Source organism: Cebus imitator, unplaced genomic scaffold (genome assembly GCF_001604975.1).
Source record: "Cebus imitator isolate Cc_AM_T3 unplaced genomic scaffold, Cebus_imitator-1.0 Scaffold124, whole genome shotgun sequence".
Classification (NCBI taxonomy): domain Eukaryota; kingdom Metazoa; phylum Chordata; class Mammalia; order Primates; family Cebidae; genus Cebus; species Cebus imitator.
The window spans coordinates 6754059-6776457 of record NW_016107439.1 but is presented as its reverse complement, the minus strand read 5'-3'; the positions used below and the strand labels follow the sequence as shown (position 1 = coordinate 6776457).

The 22399-nt window shown below is 34.7% G+C and overlaps 1 protein-coding gene across 8 annotated transcripts in view; it reads right to left on the bottom strand.

Moving 5' to 3' along the window:
- The window catches only part of GABRA2 (gamma-aminobutyric acid type A receptor subunit alpha2), a 146455-nt gene that overhangs the window by 81875 nt on the left and 42181 nt on the right, over window positions 1–22399 (bottom strand). For 6 of the 8 annotated variants that reach the window (XM_017540341.2, XM_017540342.2, XM_037742652.1 and 3 more), the window contains exon 4: window positions 4366–4433. The exons of the other annotated variants lie outside the window; for them this stretch is intronic. In XM_017540341.2, the coding sequence (XP_017395830.1) occupies window positions 4366–4433 (68 nt within the window). The remainder of the gene's footprint in view (window positions 1–4365; window positions 4434–22399) is intronic. 8 annotated transcript variants of the gene reach the window in all.

Below are 22399 nucleotides of genomic sequence, written 5' to 3'. Positions count from 1 at the left end.
GTAGAGACAGGGTTTCACCATCTTGACCAGGCTGGTCTTGAACTCCTGACCTTGTGACCTATCCACATCAGCCTCCCAAAGTGCTGGGATTACAGGCATGAGCCACCACACCCGGTCATACTTGTTTTCTTATTAACAAATTGCTTCTGTAAGATATTCATTAGCTATCTCCACATTCACTTTGACTTGTACATAATAATATGGCTGTGTTTTCCCTCCCCATCATTATAACATTTCTTTTTATTGAGTGTCACAACCAGGTCTCATTGCTCAAGCTTGCCATCCACACTAAACATAAATTCAAACTTTGCCTCATTACTTATCTTGCTTTCCAGTAAAAATAATATCAAGATGGAAACAATTTCTTTCAATCATCATGAAGACCAAATCCTTTCTCCTTATAAAATGTATATATGTTTTTCAATTGAACACCATCTTCCCTAATAGACTTAAAATGTGAGTAAATGCGTGTGTTTACATGTGTCTGTGTTACTTGTGTATACAGGTTATTCAACTGCAATTTTTCCCAGGTTCATCTTTCTTGTCTAGATTTGGACAAATATCAACAGTACCTGTTGATTGATCAAGCTATCTCCTGGTCCACACTCTCCATCCTCCTCCCTGTGTTACACATTATTAGTATATCAGCTATCTGTGTACTGCCTCTTAACTTGAAATCCACCCTTCTTTTCTTTCCTTTATGATACCTGATAGACCCTATACTGCTCCTCTACCAGCTCACACAATGTCAGTCTTTGTCAATAGAGGGTGCTGGAGGGACACTCCAATGTCATAACAAGAGAAGGGAGTTTTCTTTCTTAGTCTCTTTCTGGGTCAGCTGCATTGTCATCTTTCGGCACAGCTTCAAAGGATTGGCATGCTATGAGTTTTCAGCCCAGGCAGCATATTTTTGTGGACCAGCTTCAGCATATACCCTCACATGTTTCTTCACCAGCAGTAGCTAGCTACATGTTCCTATAGCAGCAGCACCCCTCCAGTGAGGTTGGAATTCACTGGTCTTAGGGGAAAGGGTGCTTTTCCAAGTCCTCAGTTTCTTCCTGACTCTGGAAATAGTGACACTGCACCCCTAAAAGTAGATGTTCTGTCTGCATTTGTTAATTCTGTATTGCTTGGCATTTTCTTTTACCCATGTTTTTAAAATGAATTTAACTGTCTTTTATTAGTTAATGATTCTTTATATCAGAATTTTCCTGTGCTGTCCTGTGGCTGAACTGTGTTTCTGTAGCATGCTCCCATTTGGTAGTTTTGTGATTAATTAGACTTCCTCTTAAACAACTGCTGGTAAGCCTGACTACATGAGGTAAATAAAGACAGAAATAAAATAGGAAATCTGACAAGGGTAGAGCAATCTCCTATAAATTTTTTAGGCTAAATGCATTAAGGGAAATATATCATTAGGGAAAATGTCTAGGTCCTTCAAGTTTTTCCAAAACCTACTAAGATGCTGAATATGCATTTCATTTTGGAAACTGTATCTGTATTTGGGTGTGCATACACACACTCACACACCCATGTATTCTGAAATATAAAAAGAAAACTGAAAAATCAAAGTAAGTGGTTTTGTTTATTTAAATGTTATCAACTGAAATTCCACTCAATGCAACCTATATTGGTAGTGTGAGTATATTTTAATGTTTCTATAATCTGTGATAGGATCCTCCCAAATAAGGAAGCATATCTTAAGCCTGCTAAAAAAATTTTAACATTCTGAGGTTCAATTTACTGATGAAACAAGACTGCTTTTATTCAATTCAGATATAAAGGAGTTAAATGTGTCCTATTGCTCATGACTATATACCTAACATCAACTACCAACTTTTTAAATATGTTAGCAATCCCAAAGAATGGTCACAACATGGAGAGGTAGAGGATTAATCTGATCCATTATCATCACTGTAATACAAATGACTTTGTACATTTTGGCAAACAAGTATGATATGAGTTTGTGTAAAATCCCCAAATACCAAAACATGTCTTGCAAGAAATATATATATTTGTATTTACGTATGTACATACGCATATATATATGTATGCATATATATACGGTGAGAGAGAAATGTTTTAGGTGAAGTTAGTCTGCAAAAAATTAAAGCTAAAATTTCAATGCAGTAACTGATACTACTGAAATTTACAATATGAAAACATCTATTGAAAATATATTGATATTTGGGAGTCTTATATCATTTGCCTTTCTGTTTTGGCTGATCATAAGACACAAAGTAACCATATGTAAGAGTCATAATTTATATAATATTATGCTAATTTTTCAGTGTAGTACTTAACAAAATTCTGACTCTTTCTATTTGATTTTAGATAGAAGTTAGGTGTTTATTTGCACTGTATCTTTCTAACATTTGGGAACATTTAAGACAAGCTGCACTAAGGCAAAGAATATTTACTAGGATAAAATTATATTCATAGCCAACCAATAACATTTGGAATGCACATTCTTGCTAAAAAAAAAAAAAAAAATAGTCTCTGCCATCATTACAAGGATCTGTCCACTTAAATTGACCCATAGGAAGAGGCAGATTAATATTTCAGGTCGAAATTTAAGATAATGCAAGGGAAAAGGAGTGTTATACTGAAGAACAGGGTTTTTTTCCTCCTGTTCTAGAATTGTGCCTAAGACGCAGACATGAAGGAGAAAAATGAAAGCACTGAAATCTTGACATTACTGTTTCAACGAATTTTAAAGGCCTGCCAACATTTAGCATCAATCACCTCCCCAAAGGTGGGGATCATCCCCCCAACTATTATGTTTTCGGCCACCCAGGTCAAGGTAAGAAAAGGTCTCTGAGGTCAGAGATGTGGCTCTGATGGAAAAAAACAGCATAATTTTTATCATAAAAGTGGAATGTACGTCCCTAATGAAAATGTAGGGAGCTCCTGATAAATTAGTTGATAATGTTTACGAAAGCCTGCAAAAATGAAATACTTTGTTTTGTTTGTTTACCCAGGTAGAAAATTTGCAAACTTGTCAACTTCTCCCCTGAGTTATCAGAGAAAGGGATGAATTTGAGTAGAAATGACATAATGGAGGATAACTGGGCAAAAAGGAACAAGGACTTCTTTGATTCTCAGTGTCTAGGCCATAAGGAAGATGGAGCTCTAAAGAGCCATGAAGTCCTGGAGAGAAAGTTGCCTGAGGGGTGAATGAGCCACAGATTTGGCAGGGAGGTAGCAGGGGACAAGAGACATGCACATCAAGGAAATGCAAAGTGAACCAAATGTCAGTTGAGAGTCGTGGTAGAATCTGACAAGGTATTAATGAACTAAAAACTATTTCATCAAAAATTTCTATTAGAGATCACTATAGTTAGCAGTAAAGGTGGAGGACTGATTATTAAATTTTTATGCTTCATCAATAATTCATCTTTGGTGATTCTAACTCACCAGTACCTAACACATCAAGCCAATTTTCCTCACCTACCTATCTCATTTTATTTTATTTTAATTGATTGATTGACTGGAGACAGGGTATCACTCTGTCATGCAGGCTGGAGTGCAGTGGCATGATCACGGCTCACTGCAACTTCAGTCTCCTGGGATCTGGCAATCCTCCCACCTCAGCCTTCTGATAAAAGGCTTGTGCCTTCACACCCTGCTAATTTTCATATATATATATATACATATATTTTGTATATACAGGGTTTCACTATGTTGCTCAAGCTAATCTCAAACTCCTGGGATCAAGCAGTCCTCCGACCTCGACCTCCCAAAGTGCTGCAATTACAGTCATGAGCCACTACGCCAGGCCTGTCTCATTTTAAAGAAAAGTAAATAACACCAGTTCCATAGAATCCAAGAGTACCAACATTCTAATTTTTTCAGGTTGATTTTTACACACTTACTGTGTGTGCAGATTATATGTATTGTGTGTATGCATGCAGACAGCATAACAAGGCAACCAGTTTTCTTAACACCCATCAGAAATTTGTTTGTTTTTTAAATATGTAACACTGACCATGACCTCATTCTATAAGAAGCATTTATCTGTGAAACTATATTCTCTTTCCTTATGAAAGTCCACACTGCTGCCTTAATCTTTCTAGAAAATTTTTCTCTGTAATGCAATTAATTTTATTTAAATAATTGTTATCACACTGTAGCTAGGTAGACATGTTGTAAAAATAATATAAAATATAAAGGGCTAATCCAAACACTCAAGTTGGAAGTGAAAACCACAAATCCAAACATCTTTAACTCTCCATGTATTTGGGTAGACTAAATAAACATGAGACATACACACAATTCTGTAACACTAAAAATGCCAGTTTATTCTAAATTACCCCTCATTTCCCATTATGTGAAGTAAAAATACTATTTAATGAAAAAACTCACCATATCTGTATCTGAGACAGGGCCAAAACTGGTCACGTAGATGTTAGTGAAGACTTCAGTAATACTGTCTGATATGAGAAAAGAGATTGAATATAGACATTATATAATAAGAGAGAGAAGGTTTGAGTACATGGTATGGTTTGGAAGTGTTGTCATAAATTCGGGAGTACTAGGTTTTACTTTCTTGTCAGCTTTTGCAACCACAATGACTATAATGCTCAGTTATTTCATAGGTTTTCACCATCCTAAATGCAAAATGCATGGAAGTATTATGATATTCTTACTTGGAAACCATACCTGATTAGAGCATCCTCATTTTAAGACTATATTGCTCAAAATGAATACTTTCTTAGGAAATATCTTAAGCAAATTAGCTTACAATAAATGTGTTACTAGTACTAAAAATAAAGTATGGTTGTTGTTTGATATAATCCTAAATTTGATGTCTCAACTAAATATTTCAGACATTATCTCCTGATGGTAAAGATTCAATTTATAGAGTGTAAATCAGTGTATCTTCTCCATACACAAAAAACAGCTTGGTAATTACAAATAAACATAATTCCAATTAATATAAAAAGCTTTATCATTCAGTGACATAAAAATAAAATAACTTGAATTAATTACAATGGATTACTTTCAAACAAGCTTACTTTTAAATGTATTTAAGAATGCATGAAATGCTATGACTGAACTAAATTGGATTCTAAAATTATGTAACATAATAACTGTAATACAATTAACTGGAGTGCTCTATTAGCCAGATGATTTACATCCTTTATTTTAAATAAGACAAATGGTAATGGGGAAGAGGGTCAACAAAAACATCTAAACACAAAAATCTTTTCACTACTCTTGAAGTAGAAAGAAACACATCATTAATTTTTTATCAACATGAGCTAAATGTCTTATCCATTAGTTGTCGGATTTGTAATTCTACGCAAACAATAAGATGAAATATTTTTCATATTATACTAGATATCAATTAACAACCAATAAAGAGAGCAAACTATGTCCGGGATATTGTTTCCATTAAGGCAAGAATAAAAAATAGAAAGGATTTTGATAAAACAGGGTAGATTCTGAATGCTTACTACATACCAGGTACACTTTAAAGCATGTGAAATATCAGAATCTGCATGTCAAACCTATGTTGTAGATTATCCCTTTGCATGTGTACAATGATTCAAAGAAAGGTAAGCAAACTTGTCAAAGACCCACAGCTAGTAGAATAGATAGAGCAAAGTTTTATAATCCAGGCAATCTCGTTTCTGAGTACTCAAGCTCAATCAAGTCATTATACCATAGTCAATGATAAACTTAAAACTAACAGTAGTTTCTTGTTAAACACATTTCTGTTCACCAGAATACTCCATGCCAAAGGCATAGTTATAGTGCTCCAAAGAAATATATTCACTAAGCTTTGTTGTATATACTATTTTATCACTAAAACTGTATTTTTGAAATTCTATTATAGAATCCATTTGAAAAGAAATAAATTTATAAACTTATTTTCAGATGCTGCCTACCCCAAAGACCTGCACAGGAGCAGCTTTCTGAGTATACAAAGTCCCATAGGACTCTGAGTTGAGAAGACATCCATGCTTAATTTAATGTTTTATTTGTGCTTTCTTTAAAAATCTTAATTATTTTTTAAACAAAGGGCCCTATATTTTCATTTTGGACTAGGCATCACAAATTATGTAGCTGGTCCTGGAACTGAATTATATATACTATTAGAAAGCAATTGTAGAGATGAGGCCCAATGCTTTTTCCCTTTTATCCACCCAAATTAATCACACAATTACATTTAATCAATTAGTAATTGAATAAAACTTTGTTATAGCTGTTGATCTAAAATGTCCAGAGAAGAGAAATTAAATTGTGAAGGTAGCTTTTAGCCTAAGAGAAGAAGGTGAAATGATTATCCTAAGTTTAAGTAGTAAAGTTAGAGTCCAAGAAATGACAAAAATGTGTGAAGGCATTGATGCTACAGATATGAATAACATTTCCTATATGCCAAATGGCAAGTAAAGGGTAAGGGGTATCATCAGTGCCTAGTAGCTATAGGGAGGTATCTTAAGAACGGATGTGAAAAATAAGGTTAGCCTCAAAGCTCTAAGTAGTAAGAGAACACCTAAGACTCAGAACATAGATATGAAAAGTTATTTTTATAAAAAGAAATGGTTTCATGGATTACTGTTATCATAAACATAGCTAAATAATGTATGCATTAGGATGATATTCTCCTGCTGTGGATGTTAAGAAAAAGGAAAATCAACATGCCAAACACTGACGAGGAACATCCAATAGTGTCTAGGCCTAGGAAAGGGATCCTTAGTAAAGAATTACTTTGTTTTGTTGTGTTTTGTTTTAGGATTTCAATATGGATGATGCAAAAGCTGTAAACAACCCACATGTGCTAATGAACTATTTTAGTGCAATAAGTATAGATATTTGACACATCCAACACAATCTTCTAGAATTGCATGATCAAAACTCAATCTTTGGTTATAATTTGGCTTTTCCTTAGAGAAGGAAAGGGAAGTGAACAAAGGAAAGGGGAAAGAAAGAAATGGAGAGGAGGGGTGGCTAGAGAGATTATTTGAATGTAGGCTATTTCCAGTAGAATACAGGATATTCTAATCTTGTGACTCTGATTTGTGAAGGCATTTTATAGTATCTTCTGATTATGTTTGTTTTTCGAACAGGGCGGAGTTGTGCTACTAATGCCTGTTACAACATTCTGATCCACTGAAGAGATGTATGTTACAGAGTAAACAAGTGAATTTATAATCTGTGGCAACTTGAGTCTCTATAAATCTTAGGTACCATGATTCACTCTTCAGTCTTGATCATACTTTCATTTTTGTTTTTTTGTTTTTAGATGGAGTTTCACTCTTGCTCCACAGGCTAGAATGCAGTGTTGTGATCTTGGCTCACTGCAACCTCTGCCTCCGGGGTTCAAGTGATTCTCCTGCCTCAGCCTCCTAAGTAAATGGAATTACAATTACAGGTGCTCACCACCATGCCTAGCTAGTTTTTGTATTTTTAGTAAAGACGGGGTTTCACCATGTTGGCCAGGCTGTTCTTGAACTCCTGACTTCAGGTGATCTACCCTCATCAGCCTCCCAAAGTGCTGGGATTGCAGGCATGAGCTATAGGGCCTGGTCCTCATCACTCTTAGTTGACACACCAAGATCTGTCCTGACTCAGACCCTTCAAAATGGCTATTGTTTCTCATTTTCTCTTTGGTTAATTGTTTCTCTGCATTTCAGTCTCAATCTAAATGTTCTCTTTTCAGAGCAGGAGTTCATATTCCCCCTATGTAACGTAAGCCGTCTTCTCTTATTTTTGCTCTCTGACACTTTTCATGGTACCTTTCAACTTTGCCATTATTTTAATGCCTTAATATATTCTCCTTACTTTTTGTTTTGTATGTGGTCTGTCTCCACAGCCAGGATGTAAGCTCCACAAAGAACAGGGACTGCACCATTTCTGTTCACTATTATGTCACGAGTGCTTACTACAGTATCTATTGCATGTTAGGTGCAGTATGTTTTAACAAACAAATTATTTTTCATTTTAGTAATGTAGAACATCGATCTTTTTCCAAAATATTTCATCAACATTAAATATGGTCATGCACAGCTATTGCTAGTTATAAGGAAAAGATACCTATCATTTGTGAAGGCAGATCCCAAACTTTCCATTGACAAATGCAGGTTGAGAGTCTAACAGGCTTCCAGTGAAGTAACAAACTCACTGGAATTCACTGCCCTGATTCACTGCAAACCAAAATTGAAGTCTGAACACTTAAACAGCTCCTAGCATAAATATCCACCATTAGTTACCTCAAAATAATTGTTTACCAGCTAAATATTTGACATGAGAAATACCTACAGTAATACGCAAAAGTAAGAAGACGTTCTATATAGATTTATTCAGAGGCAAAACACAAGAAGGTTGATAACAGGTACTTTAGGAGAAATAAGTAATGCATGTGGCATACATGGAAGAATGTATAATCCTTAGGAGAAATCATCAAATTCAGGATGGTGAAAGAGGACGGGGAATAGCCTGAAGACATGTACTGAAGAATATATAATGTATTCTTAATATTTCCTTCTTTTAAAATTAATCCTAATAAATTTTGACAAAATCTTATGATATGATTGGGGTGGTCATTGTTAATCTTACTCTTGCGTGTACTTTCCTGAATTTTTAAAATTATTCACAGAAAAAATAAATGGCCCCAAAGGATACCCAAAATGCACATATAAATAATTTCAAGAAGTGTTTAATTAATGAAAAATGACTTTTTGCTGGGAAATGCAGCATAGAATAACAATAAAGATTATTAAGAATGTTCTTTGCAAAACTATGAAAGAAGAAAATTAACGCTCAATTACTATTTATTTTACAAGATTCACTTAAAATAGATGGCTGAGGATAAAAAGTGAGTAAAATAAAACGTTTACCTGTGAAAGATTCACAACATAACAGGAAAAAGAAAAATTTAAAAATGTAATACAAGAAATGTCTGCCATAACCAAGAAGATAATGTCTCAATGCCAAGGGAAGCATGTTGGAGAAAGAAATGAAGGTTTCACCCTTTTGTGATTTTCAGTGGTCCTGAGCATCCTCTAATCCATCAAAGAGCAGGGCAGATATTCAAGGCAGGGAAACTCCCTTTTGCAAAAGCTAAGACCCACAAATAGTTAACTTTCACTCATAAACATGGTTGACATGTATGTGCAGAGGGTGGGATCAGGTTGTCAAGAAAGGCAGAAGTTTTATCAAAACAGACCTGACATGCCACAATAATGAGAATAGTATCTTCATATACATGGCAGCAGTTGATTCACTGGAGGACATTGACTTGGAGAATTTTGTGTCCAGGGCTATGTTACCAGATACATTATGTTACATTTATATAGGGGGCAAGTTGAGACAAAGTAGACTGAAGTAGACTGAGGACAGTGTATTCAGTTTGGAAGATGATGCCATTGTTAAGACAAAATTAAAAAAGAGAGAGAGAGCGAGAATAGGAAATGGTAAAATTCAAGGGAATAATTTATTTGTTTTAAAGTAATATTGCAGGAATAGGACCTTATGTTTGACTGTCAGAGGATGTGCAGATACTGGAAAGGAGTATTTTCCGTAAAACTATAAAAGCATAAAACAAACGAGGTTTGGAAAGTAAATGGAGGGTAAGAACATGAGACAGTAAGTGGAAAATATTGTTTTTAAAAGCTTACCAAAATGATTTTGACAAACACAATAATAGTTGAACTGTACTGGGCAACACATACGATAGCGATCAAACTTTCCAAACAAGAATTTCTAACATTTGGCAACAACAAAATCCTCTCTTTTGTAAGTGATTGATGTACATTTAATATGTACATTCTTTGTGCCAGATCCTCCCCAGATCCTCCTACTCTTTCTTCACTACGACAGACACACACACACATATAAACACATTTTAAAATTGATTTTCTCAAGGAAGTGGTAACAATATATGTAGAATTAGAAAGAGAATCGTAAAAATATTTCAGAAAGTTTTTGTGTGTATCACATGAAAGAAGAAATAAACTCATATTGACCATTTATTGTTTGATCTAGCCAGTAATGCTGGTTATTCTAGGAATAGAAAATAATTTCTCTAGGAAAATGTTCTCCACTTCAATGATGTGTAATCCAGAAAAACTAATTATAATTTCATTCACATGCAATTGAACCAGCAAAATTTCTAAGTACACAATTATCTGTATATTTAGGGGAAAAAAACCAACATCATTTTTCCTACTTTTACTTCTATTTTAGGTTATTGCATTAGCCAATTTTCAATAATATTTTAAATAATAGTGAAAATAAAAATCATGCATTCATTATTATTTTTAAAAACTTATCTTTTTAAAGTTAAGAATAAATTCAGAGAACAATTTCAGTATAGCACTTCCCCAAATAAGATATCCACAATAGATGGGAAGAGAACTATCTGATTTTCTATGGTCCATATGTATGCCAATTACTTGACTTTTGTCAAGTAATTAGGAATTTGGGATTGAAAATCTTGGAAAGTTTCAATTTTCCATTTTATTTTTATTTATTTATTTATTTTTTTGAGACGGAGTTTTGCTCTTGTTACCCAGGCTGGAGTGCAATGGCGCGATCTCGGCTCACCGCAACCTCCGCCTCCTGGGTTCAGGCAATTCTCCTGCCTCAGCCTCCTGAGTAGCTGGGATTACAGGCACGTGCCACCATGCCCAGCTAATTTTCTGTAATTTTAGTAGAGACGGGGTTTCACCATGTTGACCAGGATGGTCTCGATCTCTTGACCTCGTGATCCACCCGCCTCGGCCTCCCAAAGTGCTGGGATTACAGGCTTGAGCCACCGCGCCCGGCCATTTTTCCATTTTAAAAAATGTTTCTTTCCTGTCTGTTCCTATTCATAGAATTTTTCTTGGATTAATTCTCAGGCTATTATTTTCTATGGCTAATGTCTCCTACCCATTTCTGACCTTCTAGTCTTGCTATTTTCTTGGAGTTTGAGAGTTCAAACAGACAGCTACTGAGAAGTAGAAAGGTTGGACCAGTTTTCTGACTCAAAGGCACTGCAGCTTCAAAATACAGATCAGGCAGTTAAGAGGAGATGAAAGTTTTTTTTTCACCATCTGTAAGGCTAATCAGGCTTATTATTTCTTTATGTTCATTATGGATGGGTATATAGTCCTCAACACAATTGTATACAGCAATGAGTGAGTGAGTGAGTGAATAAAGTTGTCATTCTATCTTAAATTACAACCACTCCAAATCTCTCCCTAGCTCTATAAGTTCCTTTATTATTTTTTCTGTTTGCTGTACATATCCGTATCTATGGTAGACACAAGGTACATGTGGCCATTTAAATTGTTTTTAATTAAATAAAATAAAATAGCATTTAAAATTTTGTTCCTTAGTAAACTGGCCATATTTTTTCCATATGTGGCTATGTTACCATACTGAATATTACCATTATCACAGAAAGTTCTGTAAAATAGTACTCATCTATATCCTCCAATAGAAGTTAAGTCCCATGAAGACAAGGGTTTTGTTTGCTCAGAAAGATAAAGCCACAGCACAGAACAGCCCCTGACAGAGTATATGTTCTTAATAAATCCTGGTTAACTAAATAAATTCTTACTCTTAGTTCACAGTCATTTAAAGTAGATTTAGCCTCTGCTATCATAATGAAGCTTATTATAGCCTAACAAAGAGAGATACTATACAAAAAATCAAATAAATATACAATTGCAGACATGATATATGCTATGAGAATATACAATAAAGGAGCTCCTCCTGGAAACACTTGCTTCACTTTTTCTCCAGGACATAATTAATCACTTTGTTTTATTCCAACCTTACTGATTACTTCTCTAAATCCTTCATTCCTAATTCCGAACCTAATAATATCAGAATGCCTCAAATTTCAATTTTTGGTCTTCTGTATTTACACTTACTTCTCTTGATTTATTTCATGTATTTAAGGACTTCTGAATTTTTATTTGCAATCTAGAACTTTCTTTTAAAATCTGGACTTCTACATACAAATGTTTGCTTGGCATCTTCACTTAGCTGTCTAATAGGTTTTTTAAACTAATCATGTCTCAAACAAAACTGATATTCCTCTCCAAAATCACTACATTTACAGCCTTCTCTATTGTATTTTATTTATTCTAACCCTTTGGGTCACAAATCTTGGTTTTATTCACAGCTTCTCTCTTTTCAACAGTAAATCTCCTCTCAAAGGTAGGTACAATCCAAAGACTTCTCACCTCCTCCATTTTTAGGACTCTTGAAGCTACAATCATCTGCTTGCATTCATTTAACCCTACAGTCTTTTTTTTTTTTTTTAAAGAAAATAATAGGTTTATTCAGATATAATTTATATAATATGAAATAAAATCTTCTAAAGTTTACAATTTAGTGGTTTTTAGTATCATCACCAAGTTATACATCATTACTCTCTAAAGTTAAAACATTTTTATCACCACAAAGAAATCCCATATCCATTTGCAGTCTTTCCCCATATTCCCTTCTCACAAGCTCTGGCAACTAATAATTCAGTTTCTGTTTCTACGAATTTGCCTATTTTGTACATTTTATTATTAATCAAATCCTTTCTATTCTGGTCCAAATTTGTGCAATTTTTTGTCATGAATGAGTGTTGGATTTTGTCAAATGATTTTTTGCACCTGTGCAGATGATCATGAAGCATTTACTCTTTTTCTGTTAATACTGTATATTATAGCAATTGATTTTCATGTGTTAAAGCAACTTTGCATTCCTGGCATAAATATAACTTGGTTTAGTATATAATTTTTTACTTGCTGCTGAATTTAATTTGCTAATATTTTGTAGATATATCTTTGAAATTATCTTTTGATTTTGTTGAGCTTCCTGGATGTATATAATATTATTTCTCATTAAATTGGGAGCTTCCTAACCATTATTTCTTTAACTATTCATTATGTCCTTTCTTTCCTTTCCTTTTATTAATCCTATTATCCAAATGTTGGTATGCTTTATGTGTTCTCTAGGTCTTTGAGGCTGTATTCCTTGCATCGTTTTTTTTGTTTGTTTGTTTGTTTTTTTTTTCCTGCTGGTTCTTAGAATGAATCATCTCAATGAACTTTTTTCAGATGTATTGATTTTTCTGACTATTCCAATTTGTTACTGAACCCCATCTAGTAAATGTTTTATTTCAGTTGGTTTTCATATCCAAAGCTTCTATGAGATCCTTTAATATATACATACATATCCATCTCTTTGTCAGTGTTCTCTTTTGATGAGATATTGTTTTTATATTTTCCTTTTATTCTTTAGACATTGTTTCCTTTAGTTCATTAAACATATTTTTAAAAGATCATTTAAAGTTGTTGACTAGTAATTCTGATATCTAAGTTTCCCAAAGGACAACTATATTGATTCATATTTTTTCTCTATATGAAACATATGTTCCCGTTTCTGTGCATGGGTCATAATTTTTTGTTGAAAATTTAAAAATTTAAATATTATAATATGATAACTCTAAAGATAAATCCTTCACTCTTCAAGGTGTGTGTGCATGTTTGCGTGTACATATATGTGTGTCTGTGTGTATTGCTCTTTGTTACTGTCACTATTTTTTGTTTAGTGACTTTATAGGACTATTTTTGTAAAGCCTGTATTTTTTGTCTTTTGCAGCCACTGAAGTCTCTTGCTCAATTAGCTTAGTGTCCAGCTAATACTAGCATAGTGATTTTCTTAAATGCTTTGAACTAATAAGTTTCCAAGCTTTTGAACAAAGGTTCTGTGAGGTAAAAGGATTAGGGGGAAGTAAGGTCTTCAACACTCCAGCACACAGTTTGTAACTCTACCTTAGCCTTCACTTCCTGCTTTGCAGAATCTCAAGGCTATCCTACCTGAAAGACTAAGACCATTTTAAGTGTTTTTCAGGCATTTGTGCGAGGCTTTTGAGATTCCCAATAATAGGTTTGAGGTTTTAAAAGCCCCCTCTTGTCATCTCAGTCCTCAGTTTTTTCTTTAGATTTTGCCCAGCTTCTTGTTAACACCAGCTGATATCTCTTTTAAAATCACTATGACATTAAGCAAAACCTGCTAATTGTTTTAATCACATGCCCTGGAAATTTAGCTCTCCACAGAGAGCAAAGCTAAGTAAAGCAAAATAAAGACGAATCCTGAGAGTGACAGACAGGTCAAATGGTGACAGTTCACTGGCGATGGGACTTTTAGGGTAGCTACAAACCAATTCTGTCAAATCCAGTGGCCTCTAGACTGCCACTTTTCACAATTAACAGAGTTGCAAGACTTTATTTTTAAGTTAAGAATGGAGATGCAGTAAAGAAGATGAAATAATGAAAGTGAAAATGACACAAACGCAATGTGCTGAGTAAGCTTCAGACATTTGTCTTGTAAATGCTCCTCAAATTGTTGCAAGGTTTTGGTTAATTTCAAGAGTACTGAGAAGGTTGATTATATAATTTTTGCCACTGCTCTTATTGCTTTTGTGGAGGAGCAGATTTTTGGAGGTCTTTACTTTTCCATTCCACAAGTATTTTTCCACAGTCTCTTCTTAAATCAGAAATTCATTCGTGCCAATTCTTTTCACAAAACCTCAGAATGGATCTTTATCTCACTCCACGTATTAAAAGCTATAGCCTTATATTCATGACCCACATAGCACTTCATAACTGTACCTTGTTACTGTTTCTTCTCTGCTATTGCCCTCACTAACTGCTGCCTCACTGACCTCTTGAATGTTCATCAAACATGCCTGGTATTTCACAGACATTTTCCTCCACCGAGGAGGCCTGTGTCACAAGTACATAGCTGACTCTCTCACCTTACTATTTTATTTTATTTTATTTTTAGAGAAAAGGTCTTACTCTGATGCCTACACTGGTGTGTAGTGGTATGATCACAGTCTTATAGCTCACTGCAGTCTTCAGCTCCTGTACTCAAGTGAGCCTCCCATCTCAACCTCCTGAGTAGCTGGGATTACAGGTGCACACAACCACACCTAGCTAATTTTTATTTATTTATTTTATTTTAGAAACAGGGACTTGCTTTATTGCCCAAACTGGTCTTGAACTCCTGGCTTCAACTAATCCTCCCACCTTGGCCCCCAAAAGTTCTGGAATTACAGGTATAAGCCACAGAGCTCTGCATATTTATTTATGTTTAACATATATTTATATAGGTTTGACTATATGCCCAATACTTTCTAAGTGTTTAAAAATGTTAACTCCCTAAGACTTTGCTCAAAAGTCACCTTCTTCCAATAAGCCCAAAAAGGACATTGCAATTCAAATTTCACCTTCCCTCAACCCCCAATGCTATAAATCTCCCTTACCTTGCCCTGTTTCTCCCTGCTTTTTCCATAATAACATTAATTTTCAATATTCCCTATAGTTTTCTTACCTATTTTAAAATAAAAACTCTAAGAAAACAAAGATAGTTTTGTCTCATGGTATTTCTCAAGAACAAATAACAATTTCTGTAACATAGTAGGCTCTAAATAAATATTGTTTGAGGGAACCAACCATTTAGCCTGGCCCAATTTGGGATAGAGGAAGGGTAGGATTCCTTAATCAAATTGTATTTCATGGATATGGGGAGGTGGGAAGAGAGAGCATGGGGAGAAATGCCAGATATAGGTAAAGGGGAGGAAGGCAGCAAATCACACTGCCATGTGTGTACCTATGCAACAATCTTGCATGTTCTTCACATGTACCCCAAAACCTAAAATGCAATAAAATAAATAAAAATAAAGTATATTATAAAGATCTTTTAAAAGTGAGTAAGTTTGAGTGAGACACGTAAGATAGTATTAGGCCTAACCAGCATGGGGAAACAGCACATTCAAAGATACTGATAGAAAAAATAGTTGGATTTCATCAGGAAGTGAAAAAAAGTACAGAAAGAGAATAGAGAGGGATTAGAAGAATAGTATAAGGTCGATCTGAAGAAACAGGCACAGCTAACATGCATGCTTTGTAATTGTGTGACCTTGGAGAACTAGTTTTATCTGTATACTGTGTATAATTCAACATAGATAACAACTATACCTACGTTATGGTCTTGTCATAAAGATTAAATGAGTTATTTTATAGAATCACTTATAGCAGACATGGTAATAAAAGGTAATATAAAAGATATTGCTATCTATGTATATCTGTATCTAATTGGGGAGTTCCAGGCTGTGAATGCATACTCCTGAGTCCATGATTCTACTGAATAATAAGTGGACAACTCAGTTAACCTCCATGCACCTAAGTTTCTTTATCTCTAATGCAAGATAGGTAAAAGAAGCCACCTTACTGGATTCCTGTGAGGATTAAGGCTTGAAGGGAGTATAGAACAATGTCAGATAATAATGTTCCGCAATGCTAGCTATTATTAATGTTACTATTATAATCGGAGTCTAAAAAGTAGATGAATAAACCTAATATCGGAATACACACCAATAAATTTAAAAAGGCCCGAGTCCCAGCATTTAAACAATTTATAAATGAAAATAAGCCAAGAAATTAGGCTAGAAAATAGCATACAGACAGGTAGTGAAACCAAAATTAGAGGAGAACGCAGTATCTCAAAGACTAGAGATGAGTGCTACAAAGGCAATTCATGTTCCTGTGAAGGAAGGAGTGACATACAGTCAATGCTGCTGAGAGATCCAGTAGTCTAAGGCCTGGAATATTTGCTGGATTTAGAGATCTTGAAGTCACTAGCTGAGTACAGAAAATGTGCAGAAGTCAGGAGAAAAGGAAAAGCCAGAGGGATGTTAAACAAGCCTTGAGAAGTTTGACTGTGAAGGGTAAGCGAACTCTAGCAAAAGGGCAAGGTGGAGGAAAAGAGACAGCTTTTTGCTTTGCTTGTTTAAAGCAAAAGATAGTTGAACATATGGCAAGGCAGATGGGAAAAACTGAGGTTGAAAGGGAGAAGCTGAATGTACAGGAGAGAGAAAAGATCAATGACAGAGAAAAATTTTTGAGCATGCAGCCAGGACATTAACTAAAAGGAATTGGCAACTAATACACAGAGGGAGGAGGGAGGAGAGGACATCCTTGATTATACCAGGAATTAGTATGGAGAGTATTTAAACAAATGGAAATAGATTTTTTAATCTAGTGGTAAGAAAGTAGAAGCTCCTGGAGGGAAATTTCTAGTTAGCTGCCAAAAATATGTGCATCATTTTTATTATTAAAACAAATAATAATTCCAGGTCAAAAGTTTTATAGTTTAGGCAATCCTATTAATAAAATGTAAAATACTGTATATCCATATGGTATGGGTTGGCTCTGTGTCCCCACCCAAATCTTATCTTGAATTGTATTTTCCGTAATCCCCAAGTGTCAAGGGCAGGACCTAATGAGAGGTGATTGGATCATGGGAGCGGTGTCCCCCATGCTGTTCTCATGATAGTGAGTGAGTTCTCACGAAATCTGATGGTTTTATAAGAGTCTCTTCTCCCTTCGCTTGTTCGTGCTCTCTTACCTGCTACCATGTAAGATATGCCTCTTCCCCTTCTGCCATGATTGTAAATTTCTTGAGGTCTCCCCAGCCCTATGGAACTGTGAGTCAATTAAACCTCTTTTCTTTATAAATTACCCAGTCTTATAACAGTGTGAAAATGGACTAGTATACCACATAAAACCAATTTACCATCTAGTGTCAGCTCCTTGTTCCATACTGCCTTGACAATCACAATTCCTATACGTGTGATGGCATTCTACTGCACCTGTGATGCTGTGCCTGAGGTCTTTCTCTGGTGCTGACGGTAGACTGGAAGTATACAGGGTTTGTGTTCCTGGGAACAACAAGCATCCAGTGACTGGTAGAAAATGGAAGAACTATAAATCAGCTTGCTCTCTACATAAGTAGAGACAACATATTCCATATCACTTCCCAAGAGTCCACAGTGGCACTAAACTCCAGTTGTCCTCAGCAGTAACCTGCTCATTAGGATAACCTGCACTGACTTTCTTTCTTTACTGGCTCACTTTGCCACTCCCTCTTCTAGTGCCTCCTGATATCATTTCCCCAAAAAATCTGTGTTTTAGAGTCTGCTTCTGGGGAAAATGAGAGGCAAGTACAAACATCATTTGCTTATTCTAAGAAGGAAAAATGACAATAGTGACAGGCACAGGAGAAATTTCAATTATATTCACTAGTGCTAACCATCCAAGCAATATGTTATACTGTCTTTATCCCTGTAATTTAGATATTAACAGTAATATCAGTGAAGACATGAATGTACAATACTGAGAGGAAATCAAGCTGTAGATGACATCCCTTCAAGTAGATCACGATGCTAATATTTTTGCTCATCTTGTATCATAACTAGAATGTCATGCATATATTTTAAGATGAGTTAGTCACTGCTATGCTTTGCCTTATGCTTTCAGCAACAACAAAGACATTCTGCTTTCTGGGATGATTCCCATAACACCTACATGTACCATTTATCATCTATCAATTGAATTAAAGTCAACAAATACTTATTAAGTGACTTCTGTGAATCTGGTACTCAGTGTTCTCTAGTAAAAGTTAAAAACATTAAATTAGTTAATAAAATGGTCTCCATTCTATCCCTATGGAACTCTTGCCCCTTACCTAGTATCTTACTCCCAGTGGGCAATCAACATACATTTGATAAAAAGGATAACCCAAACAATACATTACTGTATTTGGATGGTCAACAAAGGGCCCATAAAGGCAGGAAGAGTTAAGAACAATAATAAAACTGGCATGTATTTTGTTTAAGTACAATCACTTTTTATTCTATTTCTAAGTTTTGGCTTTGATATATTTTAATGTTTTGGAAATGTAAAATATAAACATATGTTTAATACATTACTTGTCCTCTTAGTGTAAGATTTCTGGTGCTTTTAAAATCAGTTGCATCTTTATGTATTATATTTGTTGTTGTAGTTTTCTTTGTTTGCCTTTTATTTATTTTTAAAGTGTAGACTTTTTGGGAATCCTGAACAAGAATGCCTGTATGGGTACTATCACTACTTCTATTCACCAGTACTGGAAGTCCTAACTAGAATAATTAAGCAAGACAAAAAAAATAAATAAAAGTCATCTACGTGGGAAAAGAAGAAGTAAAATTTTCTCTGTTCACTAACAATATGATCTTATATATAGAAAGACATAAATAATCCATCAAAAAACTGTTAGAGGTGATAAATTAATTAAAGATTCATACAACAAAATTAACCTACTAAATCAATAGCATTTCTATACACTAACAATGAACAATCTGAGTCCTATTTACAACAGCATAAAAATAGGAGTAAATTTAACCAAGGAGCTAAAAGATCCATACACTGAGAACTATAAAATACTGCTGAAATAAATTGAAAATGACACATAAATGAAAAGATACCTTATGTTCATGAATTAGAGGATTTCATATTGTCAAAATATTCATATCATCAAAAGTGATCTACAGATTCTATGCAATTTCTATCAAATTTCCAACGTCATTCTTCATAGAAATAGAAAGGCAATCCTAAAATTTGTATAAAATGACAAAGTATCTTGAATAGCCAAAGCAATTGTAAGCAAAAAAAGCAAACTGGAGACATCACACTACCTGACTTCAAAATACATTACAAAGTTATAATAATCAAAACAGCATAATCCTGGCATAAAATTACACATAGCAACCAAATGGAATAGGATAGAAAGCACAGAAATAATCCCACATATCCAAGGTCAATTGATTTTGAACAAAGGTTTCAAGAACACACATCAGGGAAAGGACAGACTCCTCAATAAATGATGTTAGAAAAACTGACTATCCACATAGAGAAGGGTGAAATTTGACACTTATCTTACCCCTGATACAATAATCAAACCACAATTGATTAAAGGCTTAAATATAGGACTCTAAACTATAAAACTACCAGATGAAAACGTGAGAGAAAGCTATACAACATTGGTCTGGGCAAAGATTTGTGGCTATTACCCCAGAAGCACATTCAACAAAAGCAGAAATAAATAAACAGAATTGTATCAAACTAAAAAATTTTTGCACTGCAAAGAAAACAACAGATGGAAGAGAAAAAGAACAGACTGGGAGAAAATATTCACAAATCATATGACAGATAAGACCCTCATACCTACACTATAAAAGAAACTCAAACTATCCAATAATAGGAAAACAAATAATTTTATTTAAAAGCAGGTTGCTAAAGACTGGAATAGACATTTTTTTAAAGAAGTATACAAATGGATGCCTAGAATTCCAGCACTTTGGGAGGTCGAGGTGGCCGGATCACAAGGTCCAGAGATCGAGACCATCCTGACCAATATGGTGAAACCCCATCTCTACTAAAAATACAAAAATTAGCTGGGCATGGTGCTGCGCGCCAGTAGTCCCAGTTACACGGGAGGCTAAGGCAGAAGAATTGCTTGAACCCGGGGAGGAGAGGTTGCAGTGAGCCGAGACTGTGCCACTGCACTCCAGAGTCTGGCACCTGGTGATGAGGCCAGGCTCTGTCTCAAAAAAAAAAAAAAAAAGAAGTATAAAAATGGTTAACAAATATATTTGAAAAATTCAAATTAAAACAATAATGAGACATCACCTGACATCTGTTAAACTACCTATCATCAAAAAGATAAAAGATAACAAGTACTGGTTAAGATGTAGAGAAAACGGACCCCTTGTACCCTGTTGATAGAAATGTACATTATTACAGTCATTAAGAAAGACAGTATGGAGGTTCCTCAAAAAATGTCCATATCATAGAATAAAAGAGTAGAATGGTGGTTACCAGAGGCTGAGAATGGGGAGAAGAGGCAGGAAAAGGAGAAATGCCAGTCAAAGGGTATAGAGTTTCAGTTAGATAGGAGAAATAAGTTCTGATGATCTATTGGAGAGCAAAGGCACTATAATGAATAATTACGTATTTTATATTTCAGCATCATTGAGTATATTTTAAATATTCTCACCACAAGAAATTATATGTATGTCAGGTGATGGATATATTAATTATCCTGATTAGCTCATTCCACAATGTATATATGTATCAAAACCTCACATTGTAAGGGATAGATATATACAGTTATTATTTGCCAATTCATTTTTTTTAATAAAGAATGCCTGTACACTTGTAGACAGGATACAAAAAGTCAGTGAAGAAGAAACTAAAGACATCTAATCATGATAGTCTCTGGTTTTTAGTTACGAATAAATACAATATAAGAATGAATGCAAGGTCTATCTATCACCAACACATTTTGGAACCGTTCCGGCTCTAAAACCATCACCTCGGTAGAAAACTTGCAGTGCCTTCTCTCTCTTCAAAATGTCTTTCTTCAAAATCTAGTGATTCAGCTTACTCTGACAAGAGAGCTGGAGAAACACCTCTCTCATCAAAGCACTAGTGAAAAAAGCCAACTAGGAAAGGGAAGCAGGGACGAATGAACACTGATTTGCATCTATTTAGTGGGATCATTTGGTTCAATTAACAAATATCTACTAAGAGCTTACTAAGTACAACTTGGAGACATCCCCAACCTGACAGACAAGGGAGAGAATGTTTCCAAGGGGAAGCTAAGTATGGTTGCTTCAGCTGTTTACATTCCTCAAGGCAACTTTCATCAAGCAAATGCTGCATTCTCAGTCTGGCCCTCTGACAAGGGAAAAGAAGAGTGAAGATATTCTCAAAGATACAACTTCTATTATAAACTCTATTCTTCTGGGAAGAATAGAATCCCACTTTATCTCAAGCTGTTAAAGTTGGAAATCAGAGCACATGAAGTATGCTAGAACATTAGGAGTCCACACTTCAGTCAGAGCACTGGATGATATAGAGCTAGTATTCCTGGGTTAGACAGTAATTTGTAGCTTAGTAGTCACCATTCTGAAAGCCCGTGCTGTTCTCTATAGTACTGAGAGTAACCAGCTTAACAGCTGAGTTAGGAGAATGTAAAACTAAAAACTTTGCTGTTAAAATTTTTCATGTTGTGTTTAATAACCATATTAATGAGAAAGAACTTTGAAAGCCAACATGTAATACTGGCAAACTTTTATCTTTGTGAGATGTTATTTATAAATCAACATAAAGTGAAAATTCTTAATGTGTTAAGACATACAATTTATGTATGTTACTAACAGTAAGGGACTAAAAATGTTTGCCATATTTTATTTATTATAAAATGGTACATAACATAAAGCATGCTAATTTTTATGATATTTCTATCACTCTCACAGAATACTGCTGTTAACAATACATCTGCTTACTTTGCAAAATTATTTTCTGTTATTTCTTTACTCTTTGTAGAAGGAAAGCAATTCAGTGTAATAAAAATATTAACATTGAAAGCACAACCCCAATATTTCACATGTGTATTTATGCCATGCCTTTCAAAATTCCTTTATTTTCATTCTTGGCAAAAGGCACCGTAATTGAGGCAGTTGTCAAATTTTTAGAGTCTGAACTTCCAACTCATATACGACATCTTAATTTTT